At 41.4% G+C, this 25,609-nt stretch overlaps 1 protein-coding gene across 1 annotated transcript in view; it reads left to right on the top strand.

Moving 5' to 3' along the window:
* The window catches only part of MYO1D (myosin ID), a 336,246-nt gene that overhangs the window by 174,436 nt on the left and 136,201 nt on the right, over positions 1–25,609 (top strand). Inside the window, exons 17-19 of the mRNA XM_050934906.1 lie at positions 6,212–6,435; positions 7,745–7,889; positions 8,596–8,700. Of these exons, the coding sequence (XP_050790863.1) occupies positions 6,212–6,435; positions 7,745–7,889; positions 8,596–8,700 (474 nt within the window). The remainder of the gene's footprint in view (positions 1–6,211; positions 6,436–7,744; positions 7,890–8,595; positions 8,701–25,609) is intronic.

The raw sequence follows: 25,609 nt of genomic DNA, 5'->3' as shown, positions 1-25,609 counted from the left end.
TAGCACCTCAGTCATCCAGTGGCCCCAATGATTGGCAGTCTTCCTACTTCTGATGTACTTAAAAGATTTTTGCTGTTAGTTATTGTGCCTTTTGCTAGTTGCTCTTCTAATTCTTTTTTGGCCTCCTAATTATCCTTTTTCACTAGACTTGCCAGAGTTTATGCTCCTTTCTATTTTCCTCAGTAGGATTTGGTTTCCAATTTTTAAAAGATATCTTGTTGCCTCTAGCCGACTCTTAGTCTGCTTAGCCGTGGTGGCATTTTTTCATTCTCTTATTTTAAATTTGGGGTGTTTATTTAGTTTGAGCTTCTATTATTGTATTTTTAAAACATTTCCATGCATCTTGCAGACTAGAAATATGAAGTATTACTCTGTAGTCCTATTGTAATTATGCAAAGTGTGGTCCGTTAATGGTGGCTTCCAATCTTGATGGCTCCCATTGACTAGGACAATTGGTTGTGAATGGCTCTGTTTACTTGCAAACTTTCCTGGGGATGTGTAGGCCAGCCCTGGAAGAATGAAAGCTGGGATCTCACCGGACATGTGACCATGTCACATGATACTGGAATCCATCTTAGATTTGGTCCTTTTCCATTTAGAAGGAGGAGTGGGGATCCAGAGAGACAAAGGGCTCCCACTGAAGCTATAAAAGGGGGTCGATCAGAACAAGGAGGCTGCCAGTCATGAGAAATCCCCTAGTTACCACCTAAGCAGGAACTAACAAGGACTGTACCAGGGGAAAGGATCGGGCCCAGACCAAGGAGGAGTCTTGTTTGTGAAAGAAGCTCATTGGCACATCTCTGAGGGTGAGATTTGCCTGTACTCAGTTTCTTAAATGTATTAGGCTTAGACTTGCGTGTTTTGTTTTATTTTTCTTGGTAACTGACTTTGTTCTGTCTGTTATTACTTGAAACCACTTAAATCCTACTGTTTATACTTAATAAAATCACTTTTGTTTGTTAACAAACCCAGAGTAAGTGATTAATACCTGGGGGAGCAAACAGCTGTGCATATCTCTCTATCAGTGTTAGAGGGCAGACAGTTCATGAGTTTATCCTGTATAAGCTTTATACAGAGTAAAATGGATTTATTTGGGGTTTGGATCCCATTGGGAACTGGGTGTTGGAGATAGGTTACCTGCTGAGTGGTTTTCAGTTAAAGCCTGTAGCTTTGGTTCAGACCTGGGTCTATATTGCAGCAGGGTAACGTGTCTGGCTCAACAGGGCAGGGTTCTGGAGTCCTAAGCCATCAGGGGAAAACGGGCTCAGGTAATTTCAGCACGTCAGGTGACAGTCCCAAGGGAGTCTCTGTGACCAAACCCGTCACAACATGTACCAGTCAATATGGGGATAGTTGAAATCCCCCATTTTTATTGAGTTTTCTACGTTTGTAGCCTCTCTAATCCCCCTGAGCTTTTCACAGTCACCATCACCATCCTGGTCAGGTGGTCGATAGGATGTTCCTATTGCTATACTCTTATTCAAACATGGAATTTCTATCCATAGAGATACTATGGTACTGTCTGACTCATTTAATTTTTTTTATATATTTGCCTCTGCCTTCTTTCACATAGTGCCACTCACCCACCAGCATGACCTACTGTCATTTGTACCCAACACCAACACCAGAATAAAAGTAAAGTAGAATGTCATTTTAAATTGCTCAGTTTCACATATGAAAGTCATACACTTTTTTTGCAAATCATTGTCCTGCATTTTTTAATGGGTAAGTAAAATAGATCCTGAGCTCTAATGTAACCCCATTGTGCTACACTGGCACAGGAAAAAAGGTGAAAAAGCACTAGATCTTCCTAGCTTGAGGATTCCCTTACTGTCATTTACGATAAGGCTCCTTTACTCCAGGGGCTCTCAATCTTTTTCTTTCTGAGTTTCCCTCCCCCTCACGCCACCATGCTATGAAAACTACAGGGCCCAGTGAAGGAGGAGGGGACTCGTGGGTTGCCCTGCACTTCCCGACTCCTGCTTCCCACCTCCGACCTGGCCCCAGGGGATGAGGAGAGAAGGAGGTGGGTGTGGCATGGTTAAGCTGCCCCAGGGACTGCCCTGCTCTTGCACTGCTGTTTGGGGGGGGGGGGGCAATGCCCTCTGTGCTCCCCCCCACAACTCCACTCATGGACTCAGGGCTTCCGCCCTGTGGGGAGCACCAGGGCTCAGGATTCAGCCCCACGGCTCCTGGCTTCATCCCTCTGGGGTGTGTTGGGGATCAGGGCTTCAGCCCCGCGGAGGGTGCTGGGGCTCAGGCTGTGAGTTTTCGCTGCAGGGCCCTGTGACTCCCCTGTAAAGGGCTTGTGGACCTCCAGGGAACTGCAGACCCCCGGTTGGGAACTGCTGCTTTACACCACTCTGGCGATTGTAAAGGAGCCTTAAAACTTTTACACGGTTTTTAGGCTCCTGGGGGAATTGACTAAGAATGGGAACAATTAACTGTCAATGGGAACATTAGCAGCCTGCCTACTTAGTTTTTACGGTTCTGCCTCAAAGTCCTACTCCTCCAAGCCAGGGGCACCACAATAGCAAGTGAGAGGGACAGAGTGTTGCTTGCTCATTCGCAGGCAGGCATGTGCCCAGCCCTGCCCCCTTAACATCTCTCCACTGACACCCAGTCTCCCCACCCCTCTGCACAGTGATCTACATCTCTGCCGGCTGCTCCGGGCAGACGTGCCTGGGTTGCCAGGGATGGGGCACATGTTCCCCACAGATTTACTTGCTCCCCCATTTTTTCTGCAGGGAGCAAAGAAATCTGCAGACAGTATGAATTCTGTGCCTCAGGAGTAACTCAATGAAGAAATTGAAGGAGGGTAATGTAATTAATGCCAGTTAACATGGGTTTATGGAAAATAGATCGTTTTACTTGTAAGCTCATTAAAAAAAAAATCAAGTTTGATCAATAAAGGAGATAGTGTTGATGGAATATACTTAGATTTCTATAAGGCATTTGGCTTGGTACAGCATGATATTTTGATTAAAAAAACCTAGAATGACGCATATGCTAAATAGATTTAAAACAGGCTAACTGTTAGGTCTCAAAATGTGATTGTAAATGGGGAATCATCATTGAGCTGGTGTGTTTCCAGTGAGGTCCTGCTGTGATCTATTCTTGGCCCTATGCTATTTAACATTTTCATCAATAACCAGAAAGAAATCATACAATCATCTCTAGTAAAGTTTGCAGATGATACGAAAATTGGAGAAGTGGTAAATAATGAAGAGGACAAGACACTGATTCAGAGTGATTGGGATCGCTTGGTGCCAGCAAACAACGTGTGTCTGAATGTGGCTAAATGTAAATGTATACATCTAGGAACAAAGAATGTAGGCCATACTTCCACAATGGAGGACTCTCTCCTGGGAAGCAGTGACTCTTAAAAAGATTTGAGGATTATGGTGGGTAATCAGCTGAACATGAGCTCCAAATATGACGCTATGGCCAAAAGAACTAATGGGATTCTGGGATGCATAAACAGGGGAGTCTCAAGTAGGAGTAGAGAGATTATTTTACCTCTGGCACTGGAGCGACCACTTCTGGAGTACTGTGGCAGTTCTGGTGTCCACAGTTCCAGAAGGATGTTGATAAATTGAAGAAGGTTCAGAGAAGAGTCATGAGAATGATTAAGGGATTAGAAACCATTTCTTATAGTGCTTGATTCAAGGAACTCAATCTATTTATCTTAACAAACAGAAGGTTAAAGGGTGAGTTGATTAATCTGTAAGTACCTACATGGGGATCAGATGTGTGATAATGGGCTCTTCAATCCAGAAGAGAAAGGTAGGACGTGATCCAGTGGCTGGAAGTTGAAGCAGGACAAATTCAGACTGGAAATAAGGCATACGTTTTGATAGTGATTAACCATTGGCACAGTGTACCAAGGGTTGTGGTGGGTTCTCCATCAGTGACCATTTTAAAATCAAGACTGGATATTTTTCTAACAGCCCTGCTCAACGGATTATTTTGAGGGAAGTTCTATGACTAGTTATAGAGGAGATCAGACTGGATAATAACAATGGTCCCTTCCAGCCTTGGAATCTAGGAATCTTATTTCTGAGGGCTTGGTTCATGAAAGGAAGGTCTTAGCCAATATGAAACAATATGCTTCCAGCTACCTGGAACGTAATACCCTCTGGCCATACTAGAAGCCGTAGTGCATATTATGCAAATGCTTCCTTAAAAGGTTGATGTTTGCAAGTGTTCAAAGCCTAGATTTTCTGCAGAAGGGTGTAGAGAATGATCTAACTTGTACTCTAAGGACTTTCTTCACCCTTGGGGGTGGGTGGGGGGATTGATGGGTGGTGGGGAGATTGACTCACAATCTGTTGTGTTGTGGTTACCAGCTAACAAAAAATGCAAATGTTAGGGAATAAGTAGTGAGAGAATTGTTTTGACCTGGAAGTCAAGGGTTCAGGCAATGTTACATAGGGGATCAGATTCCTTCTTAGTTCTTGGCATGCTAAAGGTGAGACCATTTACTACAGAGACAGCATGTTCTAGCCCATAAGGGAGCAGCCTGCTGTCTGTTTCAGGAATAAGCCTTGTCTCTTGAGGGTGAGGGGCCAGCCATTGGTTGGAGATGTTTTATACTACACAAGGGCTTTGAGTTAAAAGCGAAAATGAGGAGAGGGTCATTCTGAGAAAATATTACTGTACCTTTTAGGCCCCATGAGCCTTAGTGTCTCTTTAAATATTCTACCTCTTTAGTGAAGAGCATCTGTATATCTGTTTTTCCTCTGTCAGTACTCCTGATCTTCTCACACATATAGGAAGATGTTTAGTAAACCTTGCAAGAGAGAACTTCTGACACCGCTTCATACAACAAATAAATTCCGCTCTGGAAATCGCCTTAGATAATTAATCCTTGTGTAAATAGAAGGCTTGATGTGCATATGTGGGGCTCAGGAGAGAGATAAATTCTCTAGCAGAGCCCTGAGTGAGTTGTGAAGCACTCTTTTCATGGGTAGGAGGCTCATTATCTTTCAAGTGTAACCCTATGAAGAAACAAAAATACAAGCCGTCATCTTGGTAGATGATCCTAAAGTTGAAGGGCAGCTGTGTGCTGATTTCTCAGGAATGTGCATGTTAGCTGGAGAGCACTCAAATGAACGCATTAAAGTTATCTGGTTACAAGATAGGAACAATTCTACCTGCTCAGCTAGGGCAATGCATTTTCCCCCATGTGAAGGTAATTTTCCTCTTATACATTGTAATGAAATCAAGAATCTGATGTTGATAGAGGCAGAACTGCAGACAGGTCAGCACTTGTTGTGGGAAGACCACTTGAAAACAATGTTGTCGCAGCCATGTTGGTCCCAGGATATTAGAGCGACAAGAGGAGGAGGGAATATATTTTATTGGACCAACTGCTGTTAGTGAGAGAGAGACCCTGAGTTGGAGGCCCCCTGCAGAGTAGACTTTACGTCCCAACAGGTCCATCCATCTACAAGCTACACAGAGCTTGTCTCTTTCACCAAAAGAAGTTAGTCCACTAGAAGATATTACCTCACCCATCTTCTCTCTTCTTGAAAGCAGGCACAGCAACAAAAGAAAAAAAGAAAAAAATTCTTTACCATCAAGGTCCAGCAAAGCTAAACACAAATGCTTGTCATTACCTTTTTATTTGCATGATGTGTCTGAAAGGACGTCTGAGAGCATACAAGAGCTTCTGCTTTAGGGCTTCTCTTCAGAGTTTTGTGGTGCACTCTGGGATATAAATGTAGCAGGGAATCCTGGGAGTGCTGATTAGTCTAGCTGAGCAGAGGTCACCATACTTATTGTCCCATCATTCTTCCTTTCCCTTTCCTCCAGTCCTGTAATGCAGGGAGGTGGCACAGTAGTATACAAGGGATGAAGTGTTTGGGGATGTAACTTGAACCGAAGATTTGCTTAATTCCATAGAAGGATGATGGCTGAAATCAATTACTCTTTTGCTGAATTTATTTTATTCATTTCTAGCTGATACTGTGCTAAAATTCTGTTCCCTAAATACATAGGAATGGAAGCAGCTCTGAGATTAGCATCTGTATAACAGGATTTTTGACCCAATTTAAGTTTTACAGAAAAGCGAATTCCCCCAAAACTGCATCACTTTCTTTTTTCCTTCTGCAGAACTTGGGTAGGAACAGAACGTGAAAGTATATTAGAGGGTAAATGATTTCACAGCTTCGTATTGTTAAAAATCTCAACTCTTCTCCTCCTCTAGGTCTGGAGGGGCACACTAGCCCGCCTTCGGTACAAGAGGACAAGGGCTGCCCTCACAATAATTAAGTACTACCGCCGCTACAAGGTAAAGTCCTACATCCGTGAGGTCACCCGGCGTTTTCATAATGTCAGGTCCATGAGGGATTATGGAAAGCATGTGAAGTGGCCCAGCCCTCCAAAAGTGCTGCGCCGTTTCGAAGAAGCACTGCAGGCAATTTATCACAGGTACAAGGAAAACCCTTTATTTCATTCTAAATGACAGACATCATTGGTCATAAACTAAAACATAAGAATCAGTGGCCATTGCTAATTCTTATGTGAATATATTTTTCATATAATAGATGTACCTTTATTCTGTAGAAGACATATTGTGTGTATTGTGACAAAGTCAGATGGATGGCTATAAAAGAGTCCTCATATTGGGTTCTGGGAGGTGGGCAGGTACAAGCCTGCCCGTGGCTAAAGGAAGCTCCCCCAGCCTATGGGGAGGATCCACCGAGCCCGGGACTCAAATAGTTTTTCAGCCTGCCTCCCCTTAATTAACAAGGACAGGTGTGTGGGTCAAAGGGTCAAAAATAGGGAGCCTGAAGGGAACAGTGAGCAGAGAACCCTGGACAGCGCCCACTGCTCCTTGAAGGTGCCATGGGAGCCAGCGGACGCTGCCCAGAGGAACTCTGCCCGAATACGTGAATGGAGAGAGGAACTTCCCCAGGGTGCCGTGGGGCTAAGGTGGAGTATAAGCTGGCCCACCGGGGTTGCTCACCCTCAACAGGTGGCATTAGGTCCCACCATTTAGTGTCAGTGCGGGACACGAGGATGAGGAAATGGAGAGCATGGCGCACGAGCGTGTACAGATATGCCTGTGGCACAGTTCGAAAGCAAACCGGCTGCAGGTCACACAAGGTATGTATGGGTGGGGCAGCCGGGGAGGTTCACGGGACAAGGGCCTGATGAAAACATCCAGAGGGTGTGGGGTGGGCAGGGATTATCCTTCTGCAGGACTGCTGGAGGTAAGGCTAAGAGGCAGGTGACAAGGCTGCCCTCATCTCCTGCAGTATGCGCCGGGGAGTATGTGTAAACTGAGAAGGAGTTATCTCAAGTCAATTAGGGATACCTATGTGGGGAATTAGGGATACCTAGATTAAATTAAGGGCTGTCATTAAAGGGAAATGGGATAGCTGAGCCAAGAATTTGGCTTGCAGAACCTTTATTACTGGTGATGTGCTAACAGCCCAGCATGGTTCTTGGATGCCAGGGCATGTTTATAGGACTTGCAGGTAGGAAAACATTTTATTGTGGAATTGGAGACAATAAACATGGAGTTCCATGTTTATTGTCTCCAATATTGTGATTCCATCTCTTACAAAGTCACTAAGTGTGTTGCTTGAAAAATGACTTCAGCTGAATGATGACAGCTAGAAAAGTCTGTTTACCCCGACCCTCCCAATGTAAATCACGTAAGGCTCCAGATTAGTCTGGTCTTGCTATGGGGCACAGATAAACTTTGGAGTTGATTTCTGTTTTCTTTTTTCAGGTGGAGAGCAAATGTGCTCATCAAGAGCATCCCACCAGAAGATCTGCCTCAGGTCAGAGCTAAGGTTGCTGCCATGGAATTGTTGAAGGGTCACCGAGCAGATATTGGGCTACAAAGAGCCTGGGAGGGTAACTATATTGCATCGGTGAGTGCTGTGATAGAAATGTTCAGTCTTTAGTCAGTGCAGCTGAACAGGGAAGAGCTTCCCTGGTGAGGGCTAAGGGAATCAGGAGACGAGAGTCTGAAAACAGTGTGTGTGTTCTAAAAATTAAATGCATTCCAACTCCTCTGATAAGAAGTAGTCTGTAAAACATTTCAAAAAGGTTCCAACTTTTACTATACTAAGAACTATAATTTTGTAAATACCAAATTTTATTCTCATTATTCTTGAGAGCACTGTTAATCAAGATACCGATTAATATTGTCAATTGACTCTTCCAGTGGCCAGAGATATGATGAAAAATGCAACATGAGACTAAAATTGCGGTAGTTAGGCTGGAAGTTAGAAAATAGCATAAACGGAAGGTCTAGGCAGAGAAAAATGCTAAACTGTCTGCCTCTGAGCGTGTAGTGGAAATCTCCTTATGCATCTTCCTCAAAGGTAGCTCCAGCTTATTAGAGCCTTCCTTTTCCCCTTAAGCCCTTTGTTTCTAAAAGGTCCTTTAGAAAAGCATGTAAAACTCAGGATGCTGTGTTTCTGTACTGCAAGGAAATGACTGATAAAGTCTCCTGATAAGGGAATGTATTAGACTTCTTGGTGAGCTTACCTTTCCATCAGGCCTAGGTTGACAAAGCATGATTGCTCTATTTGGTAATTAAGAAAAATTATGTATCTTCGTTTGCTCTTCCAGAAACCAGATAATCCTCAGACCACAGGCTCTTTCATGCTTATTGCCAATGAGTTGAAGAGGAAGGACAAGTACATGAATGTGCTCTTCTCATGTCACGTCCGCAAGGTAAACAGAATGAATGGTTGATAGAGGAGGAGAGAAATCTACAGAAAGTCGGAAGCTAGGCTGGAAATAGAAATGCCACAGACGAATTTTCTTGTGGCTGAAGTGAAGTTTTCTGATGCTAAAGATGAGGAGAAAATATTTGAATTCTGAGCAGCCTTTTCTGTTCATTTGTTGCTTTAGGGAGATTGAGTTTGGAGTAGATATTTTATCTTCTGTAATATATCAGGTGGAGTTCAAAGCAGCAGCCCGAACGGAAGGCATGTCATTGAAGGTTGCTTTCCACTAAAGCTCACAGGCACTGAGTAACAAACTATTCTCTAAATTCCTTTGTGATCTAGCTCCATCTGGGTTGTATTTCCCTAGTTTGTTTGTGAGAAGATCATGCAATACAGTATCTAAAGCTTTACTAAAGTCAAGTAATACCACATCTACTGCTTCCCCCCATCCACAAGGGTTATTAACCTGTCAAAGAAACCTATCAGGTTGGTTTGACACAAATTGACTGTTACTTGTCACCTTTTTATCTTCTAGATGTTTGCAAATTCATTGCTTGATTATTTGCTCCATTTTCTTTCTGGGTACTAAAGTTAAGCCGACTGGTCCATAATTGCCTGGCTTGTCCCTATTTCCCTTTTTATAGATTGTCACTTTATTTGCCCTTTTCCAGTCTTCTGGAATCTTTCCCATCCTCCGTGATTTTTCAAAGATAATCGCTAATGGCTCAGATATCTCCTCAGGCAGCTCCTTGAGTATTCTAGGATGCATTTCACAGGCCCTGGTGACATGAAAACATCTAACTTGCCTAAGTAATTTTTAACTTGTTCTTTTCCTATTTTAGCCTCTGATCCTACCTCCTTTTCACTGGCATTCACTATGTTAGATGTCCAATGACCACCAACCTTCTTGGTGAAAACCAAAACAAAGAAATTATTAAGCACCTCTACCAGTTCCACACTTTCTGTTACTGCTTTTCCGCACTCATTGAGTAATGGGCCTACCCTGTCCTTGGTCTTCCTCTTGCTTCTGTTGTATTTGTAGAATGTTTTCTTGTTACCCTTTATGTCTCTAGCTAGTTTTATCTTGTTTTGTGCCTTGGCCTTTCTAATTTTGTCCCTTCATACTTGTGTTATTTGTATTAGGGCTGTCAAGGCAATACAAAAAATTATGGTGATTAATCACACTGTTAATAATAGAATACCATTTAAATATTTTGGATGTTTTCTACATTTTCAAATATATTGATTTCAGTTACAACATAGAATACAAAGTGTACAGTGCTCACTTTGTATTTTTTTAATCACAAATATTTTCACTGTAAAAAACAAAAGAAATAGTATTTTTCAGTTCACCTAATACAAATACTGTAGTGCAGTCTCTTTATTGTGAAAGTTGAATTTACAAATGTAGAATTTTGTACAATAAATAACTGCATTCAGAAAAAAAAACATGTTAAACTTTAGAGCCTACATGTCCACTCAGTCATTCTGCAGCCCATCACTCACACAAACAAGTTTGGTTACAATTTGCAGGAGATAATACTGCCTGCTTCTTGTTTACAGTGTAACCTGAAAGTGAGAACAGGCATTCGCATGGCATTGTTGTAGTCAGCGTTGCAAGATATTTGTGCCAGATGCGCTAAAGACTCATATGTTCCTCCATGCTTCAACCACCATTCCAGATGACGTGCGTCCATGCTGATGACAGGTTCTGCTCAATAACAATACAAAGCAGAGCGGACCGACATATGTTCATTTTCATCATCTGAGTCAGATGCCACCAGCAGAAAGTTGATTTTATTTTTTGGTGGTTCAGGTTCTGTAATTTCTGCATCTGAGTGTTGCTCTCTTAAAACTTCCGAAAGAATGCTCCAAACCTCTCAGATTTTGGACAGCACTTCAGATTCTTAAACCTTGATCGGGTGCTGTAGCTATTTTTAGAAACCTCTTATTGGTTCCTTCTTTGCATTTTGTCAAATCTGCAGTAAGAGTGTTCTTAAAATGAACATGTGCTGGGTCATCATCCAAGACTGCTGCAACTTGAAATATATGGCAGAATGAGGGTAAAACAAAGACTTACAATTCTCTCCCAAGGAGTTCAGTCACAAATTTAATTAGCACATTTTTTTTAAGAAGCGTCATCAACACGGAAGCATGTCCTCTGGAATGGTGGCTTAGCATATCTGGCATGTAAATACCTTGCAACGCTGGCTACAAAAGTGCCATGCGAATGCCTGTTCTTACTTTCAGTTGACATTGTAAATAAGAAGCAGGCAGCAGTGTAATGAAAACAGATTTGTCCTAGTGATTGCCTGAACAAGTAATAGGACTGAGTGAACTTTAGTGCCTACAAGTTTTACATTGTTTTGTTTTTGAGGGCAGTTATGTATCTTTGTACATAATTCTACTTTTGTAAATTACACTTTCACGATAAAGAAATTGTACTACAGTACTTGTATGAGGTGAACTGAAAAATACTATTGCTTTGTTTATAATTTTTACAATGCAAATATATGTAATAAAAAATATAAAGTGAGCACTGTACACTTTATATTCTGTGTTGTAATAGAAATCAGTATATTTTAAACTGTATTAAATATTTTTGGATGTTTTTCTACACTTCAATTGGTATTCTATTGTTTAACAGTGTGATTAATCACGATTAATTTTTTTGAGTTAATCACTTGAGTTAACTGTGATTAATCGACAGCCCTGGTTTATATGCATGCTTTGTAATTTGAAATAGTTTCTACTTTTGGTAGGACTCTTTTTTTTTGAGTTTCAGATCGTTGAACCAGGGTGGTCTCTTACCATACTTCCTTTGTTCTTGTGCCCTTAATAGTGTCTCTTTGAAAAACTACCGTCTTCAATTGTTTTTCCCCTTAGACTTGCTTTCCATGAGCTCTTACCTACCAACTCCGAGTTTGTTAAAGTCTGCCTTCTTTAAATCTATTGTCTTTATTTTGCTGTTCTCCCTCCTACCATTCCTTAAAATCATGAATTCTACCATTTCATGATCACTTTCACCTAAAGGGTGGTTGTGTTGATCTGTGTCTAGGGGATTGTGCTTAAAGAGTTGTGTAGGTAGCAAATAAGTATGTGCTGAAATCAGCGGCTGTGTGTGTTTGGGGGTATTGTATATGTTGGTTGTGGTGTTTGTATCACTTTGTGTGCGCACCTGTGGGGTTGTGCTGGGAGATTGATTTGTGTAGGTGATGGGCCAATCAATCCACTATCTGTGTAGTCTCCCTTATACAATCAATTAAATTGTTACATGCAAATTAGATGTAGAGTAAGAGTGGTGATTTGTTATTACCTGTGATATAATGGTCTAGGACTCTTCGCATGGCAGAGGTACATGCTTTACTGTAGCCGTACAGTGCACATGTAATTGATAGTCAAAATGGCTGAACTTAAAAATTTGGTAGTAACAGACCACAAAACCCAGTGATGATTGAACCTAGTGGTATACTGAACACAGAGTTCCCGGCCATGCTAGTAGCTGTTTCCATCACATCACACTGACTTAGCAGTCATTCTAGGCTTCAGAATAACAATCTAGAAATCTTATCAAGTAGATGAAAGTCCCAATCCAGCAAACACTTAGTTTCATAGATTCCAAGGCCAGAGGAATCACTGTTGTCTTCTAGTCTGACCTTCGGTATCACACCGGGCCAAGAACTTCCTCAATATAATTTCTAGCGCAGAGCTTTTAGAAAAACATCCAATCTTAATTTAAAAACTGTCAATGAGAGAAGCTACCATCACCCTTCATAAGTTGTTCCAATGGTTAATTACTCTCACTATGAAAAATTTACCCCTTATTTCCAGTCTGAATTTCTCCAGCTTCAACTTCCAGCCATTGGACCGTGTTATACCTTTGCCTGCAAGATTGAGGAGCCCCATAACCTTCTCTTTGTTAAGCTGAATAGATTGAGCTCCTTGAATTGTTACTATAATGCAGGTTTTCTAACTCTTAATCGTTCTCATGGCTCTTCTCTGAACCCTCTTCAGTTTATCAGCATCCTTCTTGAATTGTGGACACCAGAACTGGACACAGGATTCCAGCAGTGGTCACACTAGTACCAAATACAGAGGTAAAATAACCTCTCTACTCCTACTGGAGGTTTCCCTCTTTATGTATTATGATAAACCCAGGCCATTTGGGAACAGCAGAGGAGTGGAAGGAAGATATACCGGCCACTGGACAAGCAGTGTTCTGTTCCCTGAGTGACCAGAGCAGGGGCTGCTCCAGGCTGATGAGAACAGCTGACTCCAATTAATCTGCTAAGAGTCAGGTGAGGCTGTTAAGCACCTGACTCTAATTAAGGCCCCTCTGATGCTATAAAAGGACTCACTCCAGTCAGGCTGAAGGAAGCCAGGGAGCCAGAGGAGAGGAAGTGCGTCTGAGGGACTGGGAAGAAGAGGTGTGCAAGAAGCCAAGAGTGAGTGGGCAAACTGCTGGAGGACTGAGAAGTACAAACGTTATCAGACACCAGGAGGAAGATCCGATGGTGAGGGCAAAGAAGGTGATGGAAAGAGGCCACGGGGAAGTGGCCCAGGTAGTTGTAGCTGTCGCGCAACTGTACCAGGAGGCACTCTAGGCAGCTGCAGTCCACAGGGCCCTGGGCTGGAACCCAGAGTAGAAGGTGGGCCCAGGTTCCCCCCAATCCTCCCAACTCCTAATCAAACACAGGAGGAATTGACCTGGACTGTGGCTTCTACCAGAGGGGAAGGTCTCTGGGCTGTTTCCCGACCCACAGGGTGAATCTGTGAGGCGAGCAAATCCGCCAATAAGCGCAGGACCCATCAAGGTAGAGGAGGAACTTTGTCACAGTATCTAAGGATCGCATTAGACTCTTGGGCCACAGCATCACACTGGGAGCTCTCATTCAGCTCATGTTCTGCTATGACCCCCAAATCTTTTTAGAGTCGCCACTTCCTAGGATAGAGTCCCCATTGTGGAAGTATGGCTTACATTCTTTGTTCCTAGATGTATACATTCACATTTACCCATATTAAAATGCATATTGTTTGCAGGAACCCAGGTGATCCAGATTGCTCTTGTCCTCTTCATTATTTACCACTCCCCCAACTTTTTTCATCTGCAAACTTCATCAGTGATGATTTTGTGTTCTTTCTGATCATTGATAAAAATGTGAAATAGCATAGGGCCAAGAACTGAACCCTGGGGTACCCCACGAGAAACACTCTCACTCAGTGGCAATTCCCTGTTTACAATTATATTTTGAGACCTTTGAGCCAGTTTTTAATCCATTTAACTTAAGCAGTTATGTAAATTTACTCACATGACTAATCAATTGGACTACTTATGTTCTTGAAGCTAAGCTTACACATAAATGTTTGCAGCTTCAAATGCTGAACATGTATTTTTGTTTAACACTTTAGTGGTATAAAATGTCACTGCAAAACAACATTTCTTCAGTACTAGCAATGAAAGTTATTTAGACTTTCAATGGGGAGAGGGATAGCTCAGTGGTTTGAGCATTGGCCTGTTAAACCCAGGGTTGTGAGTTCAATCCTTGAGGGGGCCATTTGGGGATTGGTCCTGCTTTGAGCAGGAGGGTGGACTACATGATCTCCTAAGGTCCCTTCCAACCCTAAGAACCTATGATTCAACTGTAATTTTTAATAATTTTATACACATACACCAAAATTTTCAAAAACAGAGGTGGCTATAGTTAGGCACCTAGGGATGGGATTTTCAAAAGTAGCTCAACTCCCATTGAGTTCCAACTACACACCCTAATGAAGAAGTATAGCCTGGTTGAAGCTTTTCAGCTTTCCCGTCTTGTGGAAGTTTGTTCAGTATATTGGCAGATGATATTGGTTGCAAATACAGCACAGGATATTTATTGATTAATGATGCGTTTGGGTTTGTGCTGATCTCTCGGTAAGGCAGTCAGTCAGGCCCTGGACTTGTTTTTTACAGCATAACTAAGACTCTTTAATTTCGTTTTTTACCCAAAACATTTCCCAGGCTTTACAAAAGCTAATGCTAATTTTGCTAGCTTTACTAGTTTTCACCTGAATTTTGGATCACTCCTGTATATGAAAATTGTCACTATGTTCAGCAAATCCAATCTGCTACTGTGTTGCTGTTAATTATAAAGTAGTCTAAGTGTAAATGCAAGTCTGTCAAAGTAATGTAGTGGAAGATACGTATACACATGCATGTGTGTGCATTTGTATACGTACTGTTAATATATAGTTAATTATTTGTACTTCCTATCCCATAATATTAAGCCTGATATTTACCCAGAAAACTGAATTTTAATTTTTTCCACTGATTTTTCACCCATTTTTAATCTTTATTATAAACACTGATAAATTCCCAGGATATTTTAAACAAAATAAAAACAGAAATGAGGGGCCTTGAACATAGCTGAGCATTTTAAATCTGAAATTTCCTAATAGACAAAAATCTCTGTAAAATCTGAAACTCTACTAACAATTAGGAAACTAAACAAGTCTAAAAGACCCACATTAGTAATGTAAGACTATAAATGGGATAAAGTAAAGAACTAGTCAGATCTGATTTAAATTTAAAAATCTATTTAATTTAAAAAATGCTTTGCATCTACCCCACATCTTGAGGTGCGGTGCGTGTGTGTCTCCCCCACCTGAAGTAGTCCAATGGAACATTTTATTGTTGCTTTTAATATCCCTTTTTGAAGATGTTTGGGATGTTCTTCTAGCTAAATGGTCTGATTGGCTGAAGTTTTTTGTAGTATGTGCCAACTCAGTTGTTTGAGGGTTTTCTGAATCTCTGAACCTCCTTCTAGAATCTTGTAGCAGTGAAGTCCTTCCACTTTTCCTTATGCAAAGGGCACTGTATGACCACATTTGCTCCTGGCTTTTATTTTTCCAATTTTATTGAAGACAAAAGAATAGAAATATTGTATTGTTGGGAAAGGTCTTTCTTCTTTGGTGGTTAAGTAAATACACGTTTTAGAGTGTAATCTCTGAGCCCATTTTTGTTGAAAATTGCTATTTTTTAACGTTTGTGGGGCTTTAGAAAGACCGTGTATGGATTAGTGTAATAGTACTAACTTGTTCGCTAGGATTTTTCTACTAAAATAGTGGAATTGAACATTTTTTGCTTTCTTACCTTTTTAACCATAAAAGCACAATGTGAATATTTCAGACAACGGTTTTGAGTAGAAGCAGAATGAATGTTCGAGGGGACAGGAACTCTTTCAGGATGTATGTACATTGTGGAGGTTTTTCAGAATTTAATTTTCCTCACTGTTGTTCAAATTTAAGCTTTTAAATCCCTATGTTTTTCTCTCACAGACACTTACGCACTCTGTTTCAGCTTTTGGCAACAATCTAACATACAAGGACAGAGGAAATTATTTTCTAAAATAGTAAAGATTGTACTTCATTCAGTTACAGGCAGGCAAAGAACCAATTAAAAATTCAAATAGGATAACATTTGAGATTTTTATAAAGGGGCAGATTTCTTTTTGTTGTGGTATGTGAAAAGAATTCTCAGGAGTGAACACAAATTATAGGAGTGAATCTGTTATCCCTGTAGACCCTACCACTAAGTTCCCAATGCCACGAGTATTAAAAGATGGCTGTTCTCAGTTTAGTTTAGTTTTATTGCATCAGTCTCTCATCACTTTGATAATAGTTAATGCAGTCCTTGGAATGCAGGGAGACAGAGTAGCCAAAGATAATGTTTTCACCCCTCATTGCCTATCATCAGTGCAAATACAACACGCTTACCCAGAAGCTGAAGGTCATTTCAATGCTGGAGAAAACTGCAGCTTATCCAACTATGCTTTTGAAAGCAAGCCCAAACTGTAATTGGAAAATATTGAAGGGAGCATGGGATTATAGAAATGTAATACTCTGGTTCTACTTTATAGTTTTAATATTCTATCAGTGACTTTTTGATCATTTTTGAAAGGTTAAATTGTTGGTGACTTAATTTTATGGAGTTACAGTCAGACTTTATTCTCCGTGCAAATGGTCAGTTGTGGAATAATATCATGTTAGAATTCTTGAAACTATCAGCAAGGAAAGCCCATGGGCAGAAGATTGCAGCAGAATTTACATACGGTCCTAAAAATACATTCTTAGAGCCCTGTGGATATGTGCGGACCATTTTTGCGGATTGCAGATCAGATGCAGATACAAAATTTATATCCGCACAGGGCTCTCCATATATCATCTTATATCCTTGTCCCCATTCTTGAGGATCTGTCAGACACCATCCAAGTTATCTAGTTGATGAGTATGGGTACACCTTTAGGAGTCTATAGCTCCAAAGAGTATGACTACACTGCACCTGGGAGCATGCCTCCTAGCCTGGGTAAACAGACTCCTGGTAGCTCAGCTTGAGCTCGTGTGCTAAAAATAGCTGCATGGATGTTGAAGTGCCAGCAGAGGCTTGGGCTAGCTACCTGAGCTTGGACCTAAGGGAGCGGATAATTCTAGCTCGGGTGGCTACCCCAAGCCTCTGCTGATGCTGCTATGTTTGCACTAGCTTGAGTCAAGCTAGCATGAGTCTGGCTACGCTGGCTGCTAGGCATGCTCCCAACGGCAGTGTAGACATAGCCAAAGAAACTAACAGCAGCAGGTTGAACCAACACAGAGCTTTTACCACAGACGAGACAAACTTTTACCAGTGCAGTTACTGAAAGCGTGATTGAAACTTGGTTTGCAGAACCTGTCATGTTTCTGTTGAATGCAGATGTGTCCTGTCTGCACCATTACTGAAAGCATGACTGATATTTTGCAAACCAGGTTTTAATCATGTTTTTAATAATTGTAATGAAAACAGCTTTAACCGATCTATTTTAGGGGTCCTGCCAAGTCAGCTGTACCAGCACTGTAATTAGAACTGGTTGGGAATTTTTTTGACGAAACATTTTTCATCTGAGAATGCCAAATTGTTAAAACTGAACCTGTTTGTTGGGAAAAGATAGGTTTTGACAAATTTATCATTTCAAATACTTTTTTTGAGGAAATTTTTTTTGGAAAAAATTAAAGGTAAAAAATTAAATATTTCAGTTGACCCAAACACCCACCACACCCCCCTCCATTTTTTAAATTTTCAGTACATGAACATTTTTGGAATCTCCACACTTTTACCAGGATGGGAAAACTGTTTCCCATTCAGCTCTAGTTGGAATTAGCAGTGATTTGTAAATTTTCTCCATTGTAGACATGGCCAAGCTGTTTCCAGCTCCAGCTGAGCGGTGGTGGGAAACCCTTTGCTTACCACCATTTTCAGGAAATTGACCCATTGTGAGCTTGGTGGAGCAGCAATACTGCTTCCTAGTGGCAAAAGTGTTGATTAATATGAGACATATCTGTCCAGGTAACAAGCCTGGGAATTGAACCAAAGTGCAGGAAGTTTTTACTGGACTTTAGACATTTTGTCACGGTAAAAGTTACCCATACCTCAATTGTGTTCAGATGTATGATGTGAATAATTGTAAAATATTCAATGTGAAAGCAGTGCTAGGCGGGATAAATGGTTTTAAACACCATTATATTTCTGATGGTGATAAAACATGTCTGCTGACATGTTTTGTGTGAGTCAGTTCATTTAAAGGAACCAACGGCAGTTTTCACTGTTGCCTAACTTGTCTAATTTGTAAATTGAAAGTTAAATTTAAGAAGTGCAGTGGATTAGCTAAGAAACCCATCAGCTGGAAGTGTGAAATGGATTCTTAGTTAACTTGTTTTAACTGTCTTGATGGTCACTACTTTTGCCTCATTGAATAGTAAAGTGGAATCCATCAGTGGGAGATTGCCTTCCTGTTTGTTGTTTGTATTCAGAATCTCATTCTTCACAGTTTGTTACTTACTGATGTTATGGAATACACATGATTATAATTCTGCCTCTGCAGTCCCAGTTAATGCCAGTCCTGGAGACTGATACCATAACAGGAGCTGTTAATATGTGAATTACTTGCCAGTGATACTAATTATCTTTATCACACTGTAACTGTTTTATTTTTAATTGTAAGCCATCACAGCTACTTCCAAGAAGAAGATTGGAAAATATCCCCTGGACATGCTGTTTGGGAGAAACACTTAGATGAAAATGTTTAACAGTTTGAGAGGGAGCCAGTTCCAGGGAGAATGGTGAAGAAGGGAAGCAGAGGAAGACAAATAATGCTTTTTAAAAATAGCATTTCCGTTTGTCGCACAGTCCATGGAAAGATGAGCTGCATTTTGACCATGTTATCACGTAGACTGGGATAATCCCTGAATTTGCCTTCAGTGCATTTTCCCACCCCATGGTTTGGTCCTGTACTACTTTGATTCTTGTGTTTGCATCCAGCTTAGAATTACCAGGTTTATAATCATTAGGGCTCTCTTATGCCCACAGAAGTGATTATTTTATTAGAGAAATATGTTTGATATGACTTTTAACTTGAACAACTGCACGTGATAATTAAACAAGTAATATTCAAGTATCAGGGGGTAGCCATGTTAGTCTGTATCCACAAAAACAACAAGAAGTCTGGGGGCACCTTAAAGACTAACAGATTTATTTGGGCATAAGCTTTCAAGAGCAAAACACCACTTCTTCAGATGCATCCTCCTTGTTAGAAATAATGTTCCTGCATCTGCTGGTGTTTTTTCCTTTCTTGCCAGAACATGAACTGTAGAAAGGTTATCTTAGATTAATTCTTTAAACCTTTTTAGGACCGAATGGGGCTAGATTTCAGAGTCCAGGATTTCTGTTTGCAACATTGACATTTCCTGCTTCTCTCACTCCTTGTCCATATTCCCTCAACCCTGTTTTGGAGTGACTACCTTGCAAGATAATAGAATTCAGCCTCCAAAGCCGTTAAATCTTTAGGATCACTTCTGAAATGGGGGTCACTTAGGTTGGGTTTTTTTGGAACATGGGACTGCACTAAGAGTGCGACGAATATTTTATATATACCACTGAACATTCTACAGATGGGAATAATTTTCAGTCCGCATTGACTGGGTTAGAACAGACAACCTGTTATAGAAGCAAAGGGCTCCATATCCATATGCCCTAACTACACACTTGATAATCAAGGAGTGATAAGTACAGAACTATTGTATGTCTCCTGTTTCTTATACATCAGGCGTAAGAAACCATTTCTCAGGCTGCAGTAACGGATCCCTGTCCAGGCTGACAATTTCAGAACCAAGGAGGCTCCCTACTCTAGATGGAAGTGAGGTCCAGAGGTCAAGTAAATCCTTGCTGACTGTTCCTCATCACTTTCCGCTCCTCAAAGTGCTTTAAAATTGATTTCTTGATTTCTGTTCCATGATTTTTCCAGGCACTGAGGTGATGCTGACTGGTCTGTAGTTCCCCAGATCCTTCTCCTTCCCTTTTTTAAAGTGTGTTCTTCAGAGCATTCTTATGCGACCTGAGGTCTACACTTAAGACTTAGGTCAGCCTAACTGTTTCTCAGTGGTTTGAAATATTCACACCCTCTGAGAATCAGTTAAACTAACCTAAGCCCCAGTATAAACTCTGCTAGGCTGATGGAAAAATACTTCTGTTGGCTTGGCTACGAGGATTGAAAAATCCCTTCCATTGCTACAGCAAGTGTCCAAACCATGACACAAAAGTGACAGCACTGTAGGTGTGCTGATGTAGGATCTAGTGTAGACATTAGTAGAGTACTGTTTGCACTGCAGTAGTTAAGCTTGTGTCAGCCCTCTAATGTTAAACCTGGATTATTGGGGTTTATAAACAGTCTGCAAACTCTCTCCAGCCTGAAACGTGAGACACAATATTTTAGGCCGGGAGCAAAGGTCTGAGTTACAGAAGTGAAAATGTGATAAATGTGAATTGATTTTATTGCTTCTCTTAAAGGCTATTCTTTTGCAGGCCATCAGTCCATAAAATGTCTTAAAACACGGGGTCTCAAATTCATCCTTAGTTTACTTCCCTGACTTCAGAAGTTATTCCAGGAATGACTTTGACCAGTCTCTCCGGGGATTTCAGAGCGAAAATGTATATCTGGAGATAGTTTAAGAAATCAGATACTTGGCTACTATCCTCATTACAACAGGAAGGAGATTCCTTTCTTCTCATCAGATTTCCTGTGAGGCTTAGGGCAATTTACTTGACCTCTGGACCTCAGTTTCACCATGTGTAAAATAAGTCTAATACCTGTGTCAAAGTGCTTGGAGATGGCAAGTGCTTTAGGAATGCAGTTAATTTTATTAACAACGATCTCAAAAGGCTTTTGGGTTACAGTAGCGGGCAGGTCCAGCAAATATTAATAGAGCCTAGGAGATCAAAAACTAAACAGAGTTTACACATTGAGCAGATTTGTCTCAAAGGTACTACTGTAGGATATCAAATCCTTTTTACAATTCTTTAGGGCAGTTCCTCAGCTGGTGTCAATTGTCATAACAAAGGAGCTATGGCAGTTTACACTGGCTGATGATCTTTCCCCTGGACTCAGAGAGGTGGTGGTGTAAATGATACATGGTGTGCTCTTTGAATTTTTCCTCTGAGTGTGAACATGTAGTCATTTCATCCACGCAGTGTGAATGATCCTGAGTGTAATCTGCCTGGACTATGGTTTTGATAACCCTTGATTTAGAATGCCTGTGAAGGGAAGTACTTTGAAGTTTAATAACTGCTGTGCTAGTGAGCTTGGTATTTCTGAAGCAATTTATTTCTGCATATGGAAAAGAGCGAGTCTTTTCTGTAGATCAAAGACTAGGTTTTGGGGGACCTGCATCTGTTGTTTCAGGGAGAGGGTGGGAGCTTCATCATAGCAGACAAGATGCCTGTGAGGTGACAAGCATCGTCAGATTTCCTCATGGCCTGTAGAGAGTAAGATCACTTGGGAAGCAAAGCTGGCTGCCTCCCATACAAAGTGCAGCTCTCTTCCCCCACGCACCCACCCACCCCCAATTGAGGAAAGAGGCTCTCCTACAGAGGTCACTCTGTCATCACTTTGCATTACCAAAGTGAAACTCCTTCGTGCTTGCAGCACTCTGGCACATCTGGTGGAGAACTAGAGAGCTCTCTTTGGGTTTCTCTGTTGAGAAATTAGATCTTTGCTTTTCTTTAACAAAAGAAATCAGGAAGCCAAGCCACCTCCTTGAATTGAAACTCAAGATTACAAAATTGTAATTGTGAACAAGAGCAAGTCTTGATTCTTATTTGAATCAGTGAAAATATAAATAATACAAGAAATTTCCTAGTGTGGTGCAGAGAACTCAGGCTAGAAAAGATTGCTCACTATGGAGGTATAAACAATTGTAGCTGAGAACATAATAGACCTACCTTTATTCCATTACAGAGCCAACAAAGCAACAATGTTGTCTTTAATGTGTAGGCATTTTTATATATTTTTCAAGCATTTGAAGAAAACCTTCCAAAATGAAAGTGTTGATTAAAACAAATCAAGAAAACCCCACCTTATGCATGAGGCTGTTTAATCTACAGGAACATGCTGAAGCTAAGGAAAGAAATAAGGTATTGATTGCTTATGTCCAGGAAAGGGTGTTAATTTTAAGAGAAGCAAAATCATGATCTTCCTGTGAGACAAGCCAGTGTACTTTCCTATCTGGGCACCTCTGTGTGTTACAGCTGGGCTTATTGTTCAGTGTGACTGTTAAAAACTACATGTACAGCACACACAGGATGGAATTTATGGTACTCTTTGATTTGTTACTGTTCCGTACAGCCTTGCAAGACCTGGGCATGCTTCCAGGTCCCAGCAAACAGTTGCTGAAATTGTTACAGAGGGAGCATAGAAATTGCAATAGTGAATCAGACCCATGGTCCATCTAGTTCAATATTCTGACTCCAACAGTGGCCAGCACCAGATGGACCAGGGAAAGGTGCAAGAAACCACCTAATCCCTATTAGTTTGTCTTAAACCCTGAGGTATGAGGTTTTAATATCCTCCTAAAGTTAATGTTAGCATTAATTATTATGCTATTCTGGATGTTCTTGTTATCCATATAAGTGCCCAATCCCTGGTATAACCTTGCTAAATTCTTTGCCTCAATAGCGTCCCATGGTAATGAGCTGCACAGTTTATACGTTACAGCTGGCTGTATTTTAAAGAAGCCTTATTGAGGTTGCAGGAACAAACCATCCCGACGTGCAGGAAGAATAGTAAATATGGCAGGTGAGCAGCTTGGTTTAACAGTGAAATCCTTGCTGATCTTAAACACAAAAAAAACCCTTACAAGAAGTGGAAGACTGGACAGATGACCAGGGAGGAGTATAAAAATATTACTCAGGCATACAGAACTGAAATCAGGAAGGCCAAATCACACTTGGAGTTGCAGCTAGCAAGAGATGTTAAAAGTAACAAGAAGGATTTCTTCAGGTATGTTAGCAACAGGAAGAAAGTCAAAGAAAGTGTGGGCCCCTTACTGAATGAGGGAGGCAACCTAGTGACAGAGGATGTGGAAAAAGCTAATGTACTCAATGCTTTTTTTTGCCTCTGTCTTCACGAACAAGATCAGCTCCCAGACTGCTGCACTGGCAGCGCAGCATGGGAAGGGGGTGACCAGTGCTCTGTGGAGAAAGAAGTGGTTCCAGGACTATTTAGAAAAGCTGGACGAGCACAAGTCCATGGGGCCGGATGCTCTGCATCCGAGGGTGTTAAAGGAGTTGGCGGATGTGATTTCAGAGCCATTGGCCGTTATCTTTGAAAACTCCTGGCAATGGGGGGAGGTCCTGAATGACTGGAAAAAGGCCATCTGGTAGTGCCCATCTTTGTAAAAGGGAAGGAGGAGGATCCTGGGAACTACAGGCCAGTCAGCCTCACCACAGTCCCTGGAAAAATCATGGAGCAGGTCCTCAAGGAATCAATTCTCAAGCACTTAGAGGAGAGGAAGGTGATGAGGAACAGTCAGCTTGGATTCACCAAGGGCAAGTCATGCCTGACTAACCAAATTGCCTTCTAGGAGGAGATAACTGGCTCTGTGGATGAGGGAAAAGTGGTGGATGTGTTGTTCCTTGACTTTATCAAAGCTTTTGATACTGTGTCCCACAGTGTTTTTGCCAGCAAGTTAAAGTAGTATGGGCTGGATGAATGGACTATAAAGCGGATAGAAAGCTGGCTAGATCGTCGGGCTCAACGGGTAGTGATCAATGGCTCCATGTCTAGTTGGCAGCCAGTATCAAGCAGAGTGCCCCAAGTGTCGGTCCTGGGGCTGATTTTGTTCAATATCTTCATTAATGATCTGGAGGACGGTGTGGGCTGCACCCTCAGGAAGTTTGCAGATGACAGTAAACTAGGAGGAGTGGTAGATATACTGGAGTGTAGGGATAGGATACAGAGGGACCTAGACAAATTAGAGGATTGGGCCAAAAGAAATCTGATGAGGTTCATTAAGGACAAGTCTTCCACTTAGGATGGAAGAATCCTATACACTGCTACAGACTAGGGACCGAATGGCTAGGAAGCAGTTCTGCAGAAAAGGACCTAAGGGTTCCAGTGGATGAGAAGCTGGGTATGAGTCAACAGTGTGCCCTTGTTGCCAAGAAGGCTAATGGCATTTTGGGACATATAAGTAGGAGCATTACTATCAGATCAAGGGACGTGATCATTCCCCTCCATTTGGCATTGGTGAGGCTTCATCTGGAGTAGTGTGTCCAGTTTTGGGCTCCACACTACAAGAAGGATGTGGGAAAACTGGAAAGAGTTGAGCAGAGGGCAACAAAAATGATTAGGGGGCTGGAACACATGACTTATGAGGAGAGGCTGAGGGAACTGGGATTGTTTAGTCTGCAGAAGAGAAGAATGAGGGGGGATTTGATAGCTGCTTTCAACTACCTGAAAGGGGGTTCCAAAGAGGATGGATCTAGACTGTTCTCAGTGGTACCAGATGACAGAACAAGGAGTAATGGTCTCAAGTTGCAGTGGGGGAGATTTTGGTTGGATATTAAAAAAAAAAATTTTCACTAGGAGGTTGGTGAAGCCGTGGAATGGGTTCCCTAGGGAGATGTTTTTAAGGTCTGGCTAGACAAAGCCCTGGCTGGGATGATTTAGTTGGGAATTGGTCCTGCTGTGAGCAGGGGGTTGGACTAGATACCTCCTGAGGTCCCTTCCAACCCTGATATTCTATGATTCTATGAAAAACCTTCCTTTGTATTTTCCAGTTCCATTCAGTGAAAGTTCAGTGAATGTCCCCTTGAACTTGTGTTACTGGATGCATAGAGCAGGAGCACCCTAGACCAGGAGTCGGCAGCCTTTCAGAAGTGGTGTGCCGAGTCTTCATTTATTCATTCTAATGGAAGATTTCACATGACAATAATACATTTTAACGTTTTCAGAAGGTCTCTTTTGATAAGTCTATAATATAGAACTAAACTATTGTGGTATGTAAAGTAAATAAGGTTTTTAAAATGTTTAAGAAGCTTCATTTAAAATTAAATTGAAATGCAGAGCCCCCCGGACTGGTGGCCAGGACCTTGGCAGTCTGAGTGCCACTGAAAATGAGCTCAAGTGTCCCCTTTGGCACACGTGCCATAGGTTGCCTACCCCTGCCCTAGACCATTCAGTATTATATATCCTTTGTATGTTCCCTTTTATTCATCTCCTTTATGAAGAAAATAATCCCAATTTTTTTCAATCTTTTCATGTCAGAATTTTTCCAGACCTAGAAATTTGTTACCTTCTCTGAATATTCTGCAACAGCCTTTTTTGAGATGGAATGACCAGTACTACACATGGTAACCAGATGAGGCTGCACCAGTGATTTATATGGCATATTTCCCAGGTTGTCTTCCGCCCCATTCCAAATGTATCCAAACACCTTGTTTGCTTTAGAATGCAGCTGTGCATTGAGCCAAAGTCTTCTATGAGTGTCCAAAATTGAGCTCAGGTCAATTTTTTCTGAGTAGATAGTTAATTTAGAACCCTGTAAACTGTATAAGTATTCTCATATTTTCC

Source organism: Gopherus flavomarginatus, chromosome 25 (assembly GCF_025201925.1).
Source record: "Gopherus flavomarginatus isolate rGopFla2 chromosome 25, rGopFla2.mat.asm, whole genome shotgun sequence".
NCBI classification, from domain to species: Eukaryota; Metazoa; Chordata; order Testudines; family Testudinidae; genus Gopherus; species Gopherus flavomarginatus.
The sequence above is the reverse complement of the archived record's forward strand: the minus strand, read 5'-3'. Positions and strand labels throughout refer to the sequence as shown.